General features: G+C 46.0%; 1 protein-coding gene across 15 annotated transcripts in view; it reads left to right on the top strand.

The window, feature by feature from the left end:
- MFSD6 (major facilitator superfamily domain containing 6) overlaps positions 1 to 15,017 on the top strand; it is a 48,993-nt gene that overhangs the window by 19,046 nt on the left and 14,930 nt on the right. For 11 of the 15 annotated variants that reach the window (XM_055812360.1, XM_055812361.1, XM_055812357.1 and 8 more), the window contains 2 exons: positions 490 to 539; positions 9,492 to 11,082. In XM_055812360.1, coding sequence (XP_055668335.1) covers positions 9,545 to 11,082 — 1,538 coding nt within the window. In that variant the 5' untranslated portion in view covers positions 490 to 539; positions 9,492 to 9,544. Of the gene's footprint in view, positions 1 to 489; positions 540 to 860; positions 989 to 9,491; positions 11,083 to 15,017 lie in introns of those variants that run through there. The other 4 variants (XM_055812367.1, XM_055812370.1, XM_055812365.1 and 1 more) reach the window with 2 other exon arrangements.

Raw genomic sequence — 15,017 nt, 5'->3', positions numbered from 1 at the left:
CGCCCCAGTTCCTCTCCGTCAGCCTCACTCGTGCAAACCGCTAGTTTTATCTCATTTTCTTCCCTTGGGCAAAATACTGCATTTTTTTTTTTCCTGGAAGAAAGGGGGATGCTTTCCCGGGCAGACACCACCCGGGCCGTATGGTGGGAGGGCTGGCCTGTGGTGGTTTACTGGCTCCATCGCCTCTGCTCGCACTGGCCCAGCCCAGGCGCTGAACCCCATCGCCTGAGCTTAATCCTGGGACACCCCTCCCCCACCTGCGGCTCGGCCCGGGGCTGCTGGGCACCCCAAGCCTCAGGCCGGCCTTCCGCTCGCTGTCCCCACCGCGGCCCTCCTGTAGCTTAGCCCTTTGGCAGCCGGCACAGCCCAGCTGCCGCTGGGGCGCTTCCCCTCCCTGCCGTCTTCTGCCTCATTCCTGCAGGGGGGAGAAATTTACGTTGTTGTTGTTGTTTTAAGCATTTACGTAATTTTATTTGTATATAATTCTAGAAACAGTGTTACCGAAGGGATGATGCCAGCGGCTGCGGGAGGCACTACAGGTAATTAATTCCTTACGCTGTAATAGGCGTTTGGAACTTGTGGGGAGCAGGCAGCGCCGGGATCGCGGAGCTCCCTGGCCTGTGCGGGGGTCGCCCAGCGCTCGCCGGGCACGGCGTATCAGCGGAGCGGTCCGGCCGGCGCCGCGCTACCCGCCGCAGCCTCCCGTAAGTGACACGGCGCCCCCGCCGCGCCAGGCCGGCCCGCAGACCCCGAGGGGCGCGGAGGCGGCGCCGGGAGGGTGCGCGCCCCCTCCCCCCGCGGCGGGGGGCGGCTCCGTCCCTCCCCGCAGCGCCGCGGCCCGGCCCGGCGCGGCACGGCCGGGGCGGGGGGGGGGGGGGGAGGGTGCGCGGAGCCGCCGCCCGCAGCAGCCGCGGCGGCAGGAGGCGGCGGCGGGAGGGGGCTGCGATGCTCCCGGCTGAGCGCCCCCCCGGAGCCGCCCCCGGGCGAGGTGAGTCAGCGCGGCCCCGCGGTGCGCGGGGGGCCGGGCCGGCAGCCAGGCCCGCGGCAGGCCGCCCGGCTGGGCGCCGCCGCCTCCCCCTGCCCGCGCTCCGCGGGGCGCCGGGGCCGAGCCGGGGGTGCCGCGGGGGTGCCGCCGGGCGGAGGCGGCCGCCGGGCCCGGCTGTGGCGCACCCGCCGCTGCGGGCCGGCGAGGCCGTTTCCCCCGCGCTCCCCGGTCCCTCTGGCCCGGCGCGCTGCCTCCCCACCCGGCGCGCCGGGCCTGGTCCCCGCAGCCCCCGAGGAGCCGCCGCTGGGCCGTCGCCCCCGCCTTTCCTCCCCCCCCTCAGCGGCTGCCCCGTCCCGCCTTCCCCCTGGGGGGGCTCGCTGCTGGGGCCGCCAGTGGTCGCTCCGCCGTTGCCGCGCTCCCCTGGCGTTCACCGCGGCCAGGCGGTGGCCTCGTTAGGATGCCGGCGCTCCTCTCCTGCAGCTCGGCCTTGTGGTTGAGGGGTAACCGCCACCCCAGGGCCGAGTGCCCCAGCCTCCCCCCGCGGGACCCCCGGAGCCCCCCGCGTCCCGCCGGAGCTGCTGCACAGCGGCCAGGCGGGGTGTCAGCGCGGCCCCGCTTTGAGCCCTGCAGCACGGTGGGCTCGGGCGGGGGGGTCGGTGTCCCTCCGGTGGCTGAAACCGGTGCGGGAACAGGTGCGGGCTGGAGAGCGTCCGAGGTGTCAGGGTGCCGGTTAGGGCCGAGCTTGGGTGGAGGTTAAAACCCGCCCTTGGTCAGCAGCTCAGGTTTTCGCATCAGGGTCTTTTTACATGTCGTGCTGATGAAGGATGCCGTGCTGAGCGAGTGCTGAACCTGAGGGGAGAGGAGCGTGGCAGTGTGAACGTAACGCTGAAGAATTTCAGTAAAAACTGGCCCAAAATGTTATTGCATTGCTAAGATATATAGGGTCTAGTTGCCCGCTGTCTTTTAGTAACATCCAAGGGAAACGACTGTGAAATGCTGGCTTTCTAGCCTGGTTATTGGTTGTGTTTGTTTTCCCAGGACATAAATAGTGGACAAAGGCGACGTTTATTGTATTGTTTGTGTGCTCCAAAGACCCGCTGGGGAACGGGGGAAGAGCAAACAGTCCTCTTTCTAAGGATGGTGTTTGTGAGAGCAGCCATAAACCCAGTAGAAAACCTAAGCAGATTTACAAAAAAATACTCGAAACAGGCAGCGTGAGAATACGAGGGCAAAAGCTGATGATGTGGGGAAGCTGCAGTTGCTCCCTAATGTATCCAGTGCTATGGCACAACTTCAAGGCAACCTAACATTCATCTTAATCCTCAGCTACGGCACGATGGGCCTGAGTTTATGTGGGCGAGCAGGAGCCGGTGACAGGGTGCGGTGGTGGTGGGTCCCCGAGGCTGGCCATTGCAGCCCTCTGTATGGAAAGGGAACGCTGCCCCGTCTGCACTGGAAGGCACGCCTGGTATTTACCCTCGTTAATGAAGTGTAAACCTCGGCGGGGCAGATGGGTAGTTGGTAAATTAAAAAAATATGACAAAACTGCAAGTCTGATTACTGCCTAAAAATAAATCAATTAAAAGAGTCTGCTAGGACATCTTCAGATATTAAGCGGAAAACATAATTGGAAAGCTGGAGTCCTAAGATGTTGAGTTTGATGGTTTTTCTTCAACAGATGAGGGTCTGATAGCATTCTTGTCTTCTTTAATGTTAATACTAGCACTACTGTATCAACTTAGCAACTTCAGACCTATCATAAAATGCATTAAACCTATTATAAACCTGATCTTGACATAAATTCAGACATGCCGCCTTCTCTCAATCTAATCGACTAAACATGTCAAAGTATATGGGGTTTTGTACGCATATTGAACGAAGTAGGAAAACCCATAGACCGACACATTAACAAAGTGAGTGTCAGCAACACAAAATAAAGCAATTTTACTTAAGGTGGTTTCACTTCATGGAAACCCCAATTATGGTGGTTAATACTACAGCAGTAATGTCTCGCTTCAGACTTGGAACAAATATATTTCCCAGCACCAAGTTAATTCGCTAAATGTAGGAAGTTTTTCCCTCTGATTTTACAAATTCTGAGTCTGGTGGCCACGCTGGGGCCTCACAGGAGGACCGCTTACCTTTGGAGAGCAGGGGACGGTGGTGTGGGGCAGGGGGTCAGCCTGCGCGGGTTGGTCTGTGGGGCTTGGCAGGAGACGCAGCCCCCCAAGGGCTCTGCCTGGGGGTGGCCTGTCTTGGGGGGGTGGGTTGGGAAGGTGATGCATGGAATCCATGTGCTGCTCTGTCATGATGTAGGTTGTTTGCATAACATTCCCCTCCTTTCGGGCACGGAGCAGGCGACAGCACCAGGCTGTTCCTTAGGGGTGAAGCTTGCTTGGAAATGGAAAACATGGTCTATTATTCATGTTTATTACAGCAGTGCCATGTAGGCCTGCTGGATGCAGGGCTTAATTCTGAGAGACGCTGCACAGACACTGTAGCAGAAAGCCTTTGATCCTAAGGTTTTGCAGTTTAGATCAATGAGACAAGGGGGGCTGAGGAGGAGATGGCTTGCGTGAACAATATGATGGATGCGCTCCGTGTGGCAGTTTCACCAGCTGGGGGATGAGCGGGGGCAGCTTTCTTTGGAAGATGGATAGTTTTTAATAAAGTCGACTTCTCTAGCATAGGCCTGTTCTGAATCAAACAACAATTAGTGACTTCTTTTTTTTAAAAAAAAAAAAAGGTTTATTCGAGAAGCGTGTTTTCTATCAGTGGATTTAAAAAAGTTCACATGAAAACTTTGTGTGGAATTTCACATTTGCTACAAAGTCAGTTTGCCAGTCAGTGGAAGTCTGAAAGGGGTAATAAGATGGGATGCCACGTTGGCTGGCTTTGATTTACCCACAGAACGCAACAGCAAGCTAGTCTGCTCTGTTCTTAGAGCTGCGTGTTGCTTGAGAGACTAATGATTCCTATTTTGAGATTCTGCTCTTAGTGTGTTTTCTGAGGCTGTGTAAAAACAGATCTTCTACAGGGATGTTGCTAGGTATTTAATGGGTTAAGCTACTCTTGATCATTCACACAGTCTTCTGATGAACTGTCCTGGGTTTGGTTTTGTTTACATTGAGTACGTGTTCAAACCCTAATTCTGAGGCTTTGCTTGTCTTAATTATACTTTAATTCTCAAAGCCTAGTGAATGCAATACTTCTGCTGAATTAAACTTTGTTTAAAAACAGCAATATCAACAGCAGTATCCTTCACCCCAAATCTAACTTTACGTTGGTCTGCAAACAAAGTTTTAGTGCCTTGTGCTGTTTTTTTTTTCCTGAGAGGTTTAGGGATTTGCTACCCTAGTCTGATCTGTTGATTGGCTTTTTTTTTCCCCTGGACTGAGCTAAGGGCAAAGCAGGTGTTTCAAGGTATTTTGGAGGGTTTCACCAAGGTTTTGGGAAGAGTGACTCTTAAGGGGAGAGCTGAGTTTTTAGTATATACTATGTTATTACTTTTCTTATTACCATTTTCCTTTGTTTTACAGGAAACTTCCTGTAATGCCAGGCAGTCTTGAATAGATTAGCTTTTTATCCTTTCTGATCTTGAAATCCTCTCAATTATTAGGAGAGCCAGAGTAAATGAGGATCGATTTAAGAAATAAAAAAGGCAAGAATGCCAAGAAGATACTTAAGTAAATGTCAAGTACCCATATTTGCCTCTTTCCACCTACCTGCCAAAGAGCCTTGTTACAGTCATTAAAAAGACCATTGCGTTGTCATCACTAAATTCCTTGGGACAAATGTTTTTTCCTCTGTTCCTCAGGTGTTTCTTCAAAAGTGCAAGTCTGCAGGAAAGTTGCTGTAGCTGTTTGCAGAAGATGCCTGGATGAAAGACGTGTTGGAGGTGTGAGGGTTTGGAAGTGGGTTTTGGCTTGCTGGAGGGATAGATATAAACGAGGCAGTAGCAATTGTAGCAGGGAACTTAGAAAAAGTAATAGACTCCAGTACTTTCTTTAAAAAAAAAATAATCACAGAACCATAGCACAGTTTGGGTTGCAAGGGACCTTAGAGATCAGCTAGTTCCACCTGCCTGCCCTGGGCAGGGCCCCTTTCCACCAGAGCAGGTTGCTTCCAGCCCCGTCCCACCTTGAACCCTTCCAGGGACGAGGCAGCCAGGGCTGCTCTGGGCAACCAGTTCCAGTGCCTCACTATCCTCACAGAAAATAATTTCTTCCTCGTATCTAATCTACGTCTACCCTCTTTCAGTTTATTAAGTATTGAAAGGCTGCAATAAGGTCTTTCTGGAGTCTTCTCTTCTCCAGGCTGTTCAGCCTGATCTGTGCAAAGCTTGAAGGAAGGATAGTCCTGTGGTTAACAAGTACGTTCTTTGTGTCTGAAAGGAAGCGCATGCACTTGTGCAGAAGCGGGCTGGGAGCACGAGTGATGTTGCAGAATGATCCGCAGCCTGCGAGCGCCAGCCAGCCGCAGGCTTCCTGCGCAGCTGTGAGCCGGGGGCTCTGCGCCTGGGACGGGGCGCTGGGCTGGCGGGGATGCCAGCGCTTCAGATTTTAATGGTCTTTTTCCGTTGTAGCCATGTCAGGGGTAATGGGGTGGTGAGGGAACAAAGGCTGGGTTCCCTGTTCTAAGTTCTGTAGCGGTTTGGAAACATAAACGTGTGGGAAGGCAGAAGCTTGTTTCTCGGCCGGAGGACCAAGGTGCTTTCTTGTGACGTACATGGGCTGCGCACTCCGCTCGCTGTACCTCTTCCCTTGCGGGGCTTTCTCAGGGTCTCTGCGGAAGCATCTTCCAGTTTGCTTGTTAGGGCTTTGTCATAGGTCTGTGTATTTACCGAAGTCTGGGGAAGAAACCTTCAAAACAGTTGGTCCTGCTTTTCAGAGGGGTTACCACTCTGCAGCACCGCTGACCTCGCTTGTCCTGGCTGAACTGATGACATTCAGCAGACCTCTACCAAAACCTCGTGCTCTGCTCTGTGTCAAATGAGTTAGCTTTTCTATTCAAGCTGAAATCATAGAACCATAGCGTGGTTTGGGTTGGAAAGGACCTTAAAGCTCATCTGGTTCCAACTCCTCCTTGCCATGGGCAGGGAAATCCGTTCTGTTTACTCTCTGAACCTTTCTTCCTTGCTGCTATTCTCTGTTGTTAATTTTAAACTTGCCAGTAGCTCTGTCTTCTATCCTCCTACTGTCTTGGGGATGAACAAAAGTGTTTTTCCAAAGTGAAGATGTAGTATTTGAAGGCTGTGGTTAAAATAACCAGTAGATAATTAGTCCCTTCTCACTTAAAAGTATGTTGGTTTTCCATCTGTTTGATTTGCTGTGCGTTCAATCCCTGACTGGCATGGGGGTTTTTTGTCAATAAGAGGAAAGCCCTGTAGATTAAGTAGTTTTTTGTAGATTTTTCAGAAACAATGCCACTTAGTTTTTTCATTTTCAGTCATTTATTTTTAGAATTTTAAAAATCTCTAAATAAAATCACTTTCAAAATCCTGATGCTAAACAAACTACTGATCAAAACATTAAAAAATGCCATATGGCTCCTACCATTCTCGATGCCGTTATATTTCTCAAGGGTATATTCTGCGTTATTAATGAAATTCAGTGAAGCACTCTCAGGATGGGAAAATGTTTACTGAAATTATTGTGAAATACACTTTTCATAGCGTTCTAATCCAAGATACTCTAGTCAAAAATACCAGGAGTGGGTCATTTGGATTAATCCTTGCACACAGTGGGTTAGAAAGAAGATGGATGCTGAGGCAGATACTTGTTACGGAGGGAGGAAGAAGATGCAGCAACTGAAGTGCTGAAAGATTAGCAGTGTAACGATTTTTAATATACCCACTATTCATACAACATACAAAACTGAAGTCCCTTTCCATAGAAAGTCCTGTTCCGTAGTTTCCCACAGAAAAGAGAAACTGAATTTAAAAAGATCCAACAGTAATTGCTGCAAAAGCCTTTGGTATAATTTGTATGAAATCACATGGTTCAGAGTCTATATATAGGGGTAGAGGGTATGGCCGTGTTGTTTAAATCAGGGTAATTTCAGTTCATCCTTGCAAAGGAGTTGTCCTAATGTCCACAGGGTTAAAATGTGAGTTCTGCTTTGTCACATCATGGGGTCAGGGGAGGAAATTTATTCTTCAAAACTAAATGCTGTGAAGCTCTGATACAGCAAGTAAGCAAGTTGCTGTAAATAGGTGAGCATGTACCAGTTTTGGTAGGACATGGCAACAACACTGAAACCTCAGTTACATCCCCTGGCCATAAGCGGGGCCCTGCACAAGCTCTGGAGTCTTTGTTGTCAAAGAAGGCGAGGCTTAACGAAAGCAGAAGCATAGATGGTGACTGATCTGATTTACTTATTAGAAGAACTTGTTTTACGGCTATAGAAGCCAAAAATGAGCAACTGTATGAGAAAAAACCCACAGCCCTTCTAACTCAGGTGGAAGTGGCTGGCTGAACAGAAAATTGCAGGAGCTAACTCGGCAGCTGTTGGGTTTTGGTTCACGTGGCTTTTGATGCTAGCAGCTAAGAGCAAGCAAATGTGTTTTCACATTTGACTGTTCTCACAACTTCATTAGGACTTTTTATAGTCTTTTGACACTTTAAATACTTTTTTTCTCTTTTTTTAAGGACTGGATTGTGTTGAAGAAACTGGAGAAAAAAGAAGTCTGTGTGTATGTGCTGGCATCATTTTGATTAACTTCTGACCTTGAATACATGAATATTTGAGGTTCCAAGATTTTTATGCAACAGCTTCTCCCTAAGCGAAACCAGAGATCCTCATAGATAGTATCCCATAGAAATGACATTTAAAATCGAAAAGCACACACAGACCTCATGAATGTTTGGGGTTTTAATGACAGTATTTTTAGATGTGTCTATTGCTGAACTGTGTAAGGTTTAGATTATTTTAATGGACTGGTTTTTAGAAGTATCCATGGCTTGCTCTGTCAGCTGTTACTTGTACGTTGGATCAGTAAGAAACAATTAATTTAACATACTTGTGAATGTTAGAGTCTCTTTTCTGTTATTTGCCTTGCATCAGTTTGCAAATCCATCGTCAGTATTTAAATAAATTCTGAATGATAATTAATTAATTTAAAGGCACTGGATAGATCAACGCATGACTGATTTTAAGGGGACAGTGTTGTGCATTCAGTTGAGTTTTGAAGGACTGTGATTTCACTGGAGCTCTTCTAGTGGGAATAAAGTGTAGACCTGCAAAAAAATACTTAAAATTCTTAGAAGAGATATTCCTGATGATACATTGAGTGCTCTTGGAGAAATTTCAGGTTCTTCTGGAATAAAATGGTCTTTGCAAACATTGGTCCTTAAAAAGGTTCCTGTGCGATAGTAACGCTAATCCGAACAGCAAAGGGATGACAAAACCAAAAGATACTAAATGTTCAACTTTCTCATAATGAACGTGAGCTAATATTCCTAGGTTAAATCTACAGGTATTAATATAGTAAAAATAGTTGCCCAGTATAATGATTTGAGCTGACAACTTGCTGGCAGAGCTTTTTTCCATCCCTTGAAATGAAAGCTGCTGTTAGCAAGCCTAGCTTATTAGAATGGTTTTGTTGTTTTCAAACATGAAAGCTGGTTGGCCAAATCGAAGTCCAAGTAGCAGTGAGTTTATTTTTAAGTGTTGCTTGTCAGTTTTGCAGTCTTTTTACTTCTAGAAAAGCCAAGTGTGGGCAGCTGCAGTACAGTTATCTCCCAATCCACCTTTCTTCGGTTTCAGAATTTGACTTCAGGAGATCATTTTAGGGCCTGTACCTGTTTCTTGTCCCTGTGTTTCTTTGCTCCCAGGTCTGTGATGCCGTTGAGGTTGTTGTCCTAATTTCGAGGGTCCCTTGTTTGAATCTTAAAGCCCCATCCTCATTCCCACCTCCCTTTCCATCCAGCTTAGAAGGTCATGTCTCCCACCAGTTTCTGCTGTGGTTGTGGAGTGCTTAGAAAAATGCGTTTTGAGAGGAGGTTGATGAACCTTTTGAAGGCCATGAGGAGGCTTCGGATAGTAATTTGTTTTGATAATTAAAAAAACCCGGATATATATGTGGCTGCATTATTTAATTATGAAACCGTGGCTATCCTTTGGTATCGTAAGGAATACTGGAAATAAAGCAGTTAGCCTTGGGGGAGAGAAGACAACTTGAAAGAAGAGTTTTGCAAATGCTAGTACTTAATTGCCTTAGTAACTTTGAATATATAAATTATTCTCTATCCTAAACATGAGAGATGTTTTATTGCACAGTATTAAAGCTGCTGTTGGGAGAACTTCACAGAATTGGTCATAAAACACATTTTTATTGATGCTGCCATGTACCACTAGTCTAGACAAACGGCCTTCCCCACCCTGATACTGCATTTATTGCTCAGGCATGTCACTTACGAAAAAGCCGTCTTTGTCCTTGATAACTGGCATTGCAGGTCTGTTCCCATGTGGTGCCTTAACCGTGTTACGTTTTATTTGTTTGCAGGGTAGCCCTACTTCCTTGAGAGTGCACCAGATACTGGATGCTTGTGGTAAACCATGGCAGCTGATGATAAGGTTGCCATTTTAACCGATGATGAAGAAGAACAGAAGAGAAAGTACGTTCTTGCTGATCCTTTCAATGGCATTTCCAAGGATCAAGACTTGCCACCCCATAATGAATCCCCTTCAACGGAGACGACCGCTGTCCCAGATGAAGAGCTGGACTGGTTAGAAAAGCACTGCGTCAAAATAAACAATGATCTTCTGATCTCAAAGGTTTTTTATTTTTTCTTCTACTCTGCGTATGGCTCGCTTTACCCCTTGCTGCCTGTGTATTACAAGCAGCTGGGTATGTCACCCAGTCAGAGTGGACTTCTGGTGGGCATCAGGTACTTTATTGAGTTTTGCAGTGCTCCCTTCTGGGGAGTGGTGGCAGACCGCTTTAAGAAAGGGAAGATTGTCCTCCTGTTTTCGCTTTTATGCTGGGTTTTATTTAACCTGGGGATCGGATTTGTTAGACCAGCCACCTTAAGATGCGTACCAAAGGGCCTTCCCCCAGCACATCCCACCAATGCAAGCAGCCTTTTAACAACAGTTACGCAAAACGCCTCGATGTCTTCTCCGCTAACCGCAGTGAGCACTGCGTCCCCGAAACTTCGTGGGAAGAGGGGCCTGCTCACTTCCAGTCCAGTCACTTTGGAAGCGACGGGGACAGCTAATCCTGATATAACGGTCCTGTTACCTACGCAGAGCAATGATGTAGGGTTTGTTTTGGAAAACAGCACCCATTTTATTTTGAAAAACACCACCACTAGCCCAGTCTCACCAGGGAACGTGACTCCGAGTACCACCCCAGCTGCCATCACCACAAAGCCAACACCTTCTGACCAAGCTGTGCTCGTTTATGATCAACAAGAAGTAGAAGCCATCTTTCTACTCATTCTGCTGGTCGTCATAATAGGAGAATTTTTCAGTGCTTCTTCTGTTACTATTGTGGACACCGTCACCCTGCAGTACCTTGGCAAGCACCGGGACCGGTATGGATTGCAGCGTATGTGGGGGTCTCTGGGCTGGGGGCTGGCCATGCTCTCCGTGGGAATTGGCATTGACTATACCCATACAGAAGTTGGCATTGAAGGTCAAGGATGTAAAGCTCCCGAGTACAAGAACTACAGGATAGTCTTCATTGTTTTTGGTGTTCTGATGACAATGGCGTTAATTGTGGCCACGCAGTTTCGATTTCATTATGCGCACTTCAAGCAAGACGAAAATAAGAGAAAAGAAGTAGAAATCTCACAGGTGGACAGAAGCGCCTCCAATGAATCCTCTGATAACACTCCTACCAGCATGAGCCAGTCTTTCAGTTTTTGGGACCTAATAAAACTGCTGTGTAGCATCCAGTACGGCTCGGTGCTCTTTGTGGCGTGGTTCATGGGCTTTGGATATGGCTTTGTGTTCACCTTTCTTTACTGGCACTTGGAAGACCTGAATGGCACCACCACTCTCTTTGGAGTTTGTTCTGTGCTCAGTCACGTGTCAGAGCTGACTGCCTACTTCTTCAGCCACAAACTGATTGAACTGGTTGGCCATATCAGGTAAGGTGTTAGCAATCAGCAGAGCGCTACACAAAAGGTGTTGAATTTCAGGCTTGGCCTTGTGTTTTTACAAAGTGAAATTCAGGCTAATCCCTTTCGTTTTAAAAGTCCAAGTCCTGCTCGGTTATGTAGCTTGCCTGATGGAGGTTTTTTTATTACAATTTTAGGAGTTGAAAGTGCTCTGAAATGCTTCCTTTGTATTTGAGTTGCATGTTAGTGCGTGCATTATGCCTGGCACTGTGACCTTTTGCAGACAGTTCCAGAAGACATCCTAGTTCACTGATGCAGAGCTCTGTTGGAGATCTTTACAAATCGCCACCCAGTCAAGGATTGTTTCAACATAAAATTCCATTAATTTTACTTTTTTTTTTTTTTTTTTTTTTTTTTTCCCCCTGTGAGTAGCAGTGTGCTGGAAACCTCCTGCTTTAGCCCGCTTCTCCTTGTGGGGCAGTTTTTTGCCCCCACAGTAGCCTGGAAGGGTGTCACTTGCATGCGGAGAGGGGTGGAGGATGAGATGAAGCAGTGAGGTGAGCACCTCCTGTGCACATGCCCTTGTCATCAGGCTCTGGGTGTTGGCAGAATGGGGTTGCAGCCCTGTAGTGTCGCTTACCGGTTCAGTTCCTTGCTCTCTTCCTTTCGTTGTGACTGCCTGTGTTAGGTACTGAAGTGAGATGGCTGTGCAGGGCATCTCCCGTAGTTTTTGCCTTGGGTAAGTGAAAGTGACAACATCCAGCATGTCAGTGAACATTGTTTTCCACGAAATTCACAATTGACTTAATTTCCATATATTCCAGATCCCTTCACTACTCTTTAAAAAAAGCTCAGGGAGGAAAGGTAGGGGGAAATCTGAGTTAATGAAGTCATAAAGGTGGGATTATTTTTTTTTCTATTTACTCACGTACTCTGTGCAACAACTCTGTGTGCTGTTACCATTAAGTCCTTTCCAAATGCCATGTTTATAGTTGTAGTGTCATTGAGACGTGTTTTTTAAGCTGTCTGCACTCTCTTTTCGTGTATTCTCTTCTGTAGTTCTGTTCTCTGTTTTATTTGTTTTGGTTTTATTGGGATTAATTTTTTGATTCATTTGACCTCTAACAAAAATGTTTGAGGTGCTTAGTGTGGTAATTTGAGGCATTACTTAAAAGATGTGGGTTTTCTTTCTTTGGCCTGAGGAAGGTCTCTTTGCTTTGAGTCAGATTTTTAATCTCTGAATTTGACAATAATTAGATTGAGAAAATATGACACCTCGCATGTGAAGATCGGAGGAAGGATATGATGACGGAGGAGTGTGAGAAGAGATCACAATCTTGGTAGCTAAAGATAGCTTGGGTATACTTTTTCAATGTATATTGTTATGGTACAAAATTCAGGCTGAGATTTCAAGTAGAGAAAGAAAAAAACCCAAAAGAATGGTACGTTTGTGAGTAAGGTGAAATAGAAGAGCACTGGCCAGTAAAAAGAAAGATGATGTACAGGATTAACTCTTTATCTTTTTTTTTTTTTTTTTTTTTTCTTCTTTGCACTGAAGCCTATGAAGCCAAGACTGGATAAGGATTAAGTTGTTTAAACACTAGCTCCTGTTTGTGATGAAACAACATTCTTTATACCTATACCTGGGAAATGCACATTAGTCATATGTTAATATTATCTAATGCTGAGTTGTATTTAGTTATCACAGTTTGAGATGGCTCCGTCTGGTTGCCTTTCTTCTAGGAGTTTTTGAACTTTTTATAATGCATGGTTTGTGCAAGAGGAGGCAAACTTTTTTTTTTTTTTTAAGAGGAATGTGTAGGAGTTCATAGCTCATATTCTTTAATAGTTCTGTATGTGTCTGCTGCCTTATATTCCAAATACTCATTCTCCCATTGATAAGAACCAGAGGCCTCCAACTATATATTCTTGGAACCATCTGAGCCAGAAGCATTTGGCATCAGTGGTTTATATATAGATAGATATATATATTTTTTTAATAGCTCGAAGTTCCTTTCTTCTGGGTTGTTGGACTCTTAGATGTAGACAGTCTTTCTGCAGTATTTATTTGAATGTTATCATTCAATCTTTCCTTCCTGTCCTAATTCTTTGAAGACAGTAATGAGGACCCGAGTTGCATGCACTGTCACAGCAGGAGAAAATGCTATTGACTGTCCTTTGTAGAACTACAAGAAAATAGGCTTTACACCCTTGTTCGATAGAAGTTCAGTTTAACTCTTCTAGTCTTGTAAAGCTTTCTGTTTTTACCCCCATATGTGTTGACATATAGGACTCTTAACAACATTCTGAAACCTATTCTGTTTTCATGGTTTTGGTAGTTTGGGTTGGGGTTTTTTTGAGTAATACTCAAATTATTGCCCAAGCATTTTAAGCATGATCATACCTAACGTGCTGATTAAAATGTGTGATTTCTGACTTCGTTAGCTATAGTGTTCATACAGACAGGCACTGCACGTGTGCGTGTGTTATACATGCTGCTAGCGTTTCTAACGCTGTATATTACCAGGTCACTGGATTAATCTGGTGCAATGGCAGCAATCTGTTCCGCTAGAAAGCTGCTCTGTGATTGTACAGCTTTGGGAGGGGAGGGAGTACCGCAGATGTTAGAGGGGTATTTTTTGCCTTGCCTCCTCCAGCCGCCTCCTGAGAGATGACAGAGCAGATTTTCATTTAAAAGTGAAATAAAGAGGTAAAAAAACAAAGTCATCGGAAAGCGTGGTGAAGGCCACAAGTTCTTTGAGAGGTTACTGCAACGGAGAAGCGTGCAACACTGGCCATCAAATGTTTAGACACCATTGTTGAATGGTATCCCGTGTAGAAGCGCTCATAACTGCCCGCGAGTTTAGGAAGATGATGTTACTCTCTGAAAATAACCTCCCACTTGAGGTTAAGCTTGAGTGTGTTGTCTGACCACAATTCCAGCATGTGAGTTTTTATAGGAAGCAGAGACTGGTAGTCACAGCTGTAAACAGCTTAGTCTCCTTAAAGTAAATATATATTCAGTACTTTAAATGTTCAACCTGTAAGTTGAATATGGTGTCTCTGTGCATACTGCATATAGGAACATCTGTTTACATTTTCCATTTAGGTCTGATAAAGAGCCTAAGTGATTATTATAAATACTTTTTTGAGAATATTCTCTAAATACACAAGAGTTCTTGTGTGATGTAACCCTCTAAAACCATAATTTCAGAAATCTTCACAAACTGTAATTTACCTAAAACTCTGTACGTATTCTAAGAAATTTAAAGGTAGAACCTGACTAAGTTGCTGCTCTTAAACTCTGAATCCAAAACTTTGTGCAAGTGTAACACAGTGGAAAAGCACAGGTAGCTGAGTCTGTTAGTGATGATGGAAAAACTACGAAGCAGGAGGACACCCCTTCCCATCTCTGGTCTGGCCATCACAGGGAACAGCTGGGGTGGGATGGAAATTGTGGCTGCACAGGCTGAGTTTTTGCTAGACAGAAGTGAAATTAAGCTGGCAAGCACTGGTCCTGAACAGAGCTGGGCGCATCTGCATTGCTGATGGGGAAAACCAAGTATCTAGTGAGGTGATTGCTTTGTATCCCCAGGAGCGTGTGTCACCCTGAGCCTTACTGATAGGGGAATGCAGAAAGGATGCTGCAGACCTTTGCAGCCTTTTGTGGCAAATACGTATTTTCATATCACATTTCTGAAAATCACATTTCTGAAGCGTTTGAGGGCACAAGAATTACATTAAGTTGTGCCTGTGAAAGGAATGAAGTTACTTGTTTGGAACAGAAGGCATTAATTAAAGGGAGAGATGAAATTTATGAGCCATGGCACAAAGAACAAGTTTGTTCTCTTTATTTTATAATAATGAACATGTCGTGGCTTCCCATGTTTTCTTCAATGGGCTTGTGTTGCCTAAGGCAGCTTAAACCAGCTACTCGTGGACCTCACATGTATCTGGAAGCAGCG

Source organism: Falco peregrinus, chromosome 8, assembly GCF_023634155.1.
Source record: "Falco peregrinus isolate bFalPer1 chromosome 8, bFalPer1.pri, whole genome shotgun sequence".
NCBI classification, from domain to species: Eukaryota; Metazoa; Chordata; class Aves; order Falconiformes; family Falconidae; genus Falco; species Falco peregrinus.
Note: the sequence above shows the minus strand (reverse complement) of the source record. Positions and strands in the feature narration are given on the sequence as shown.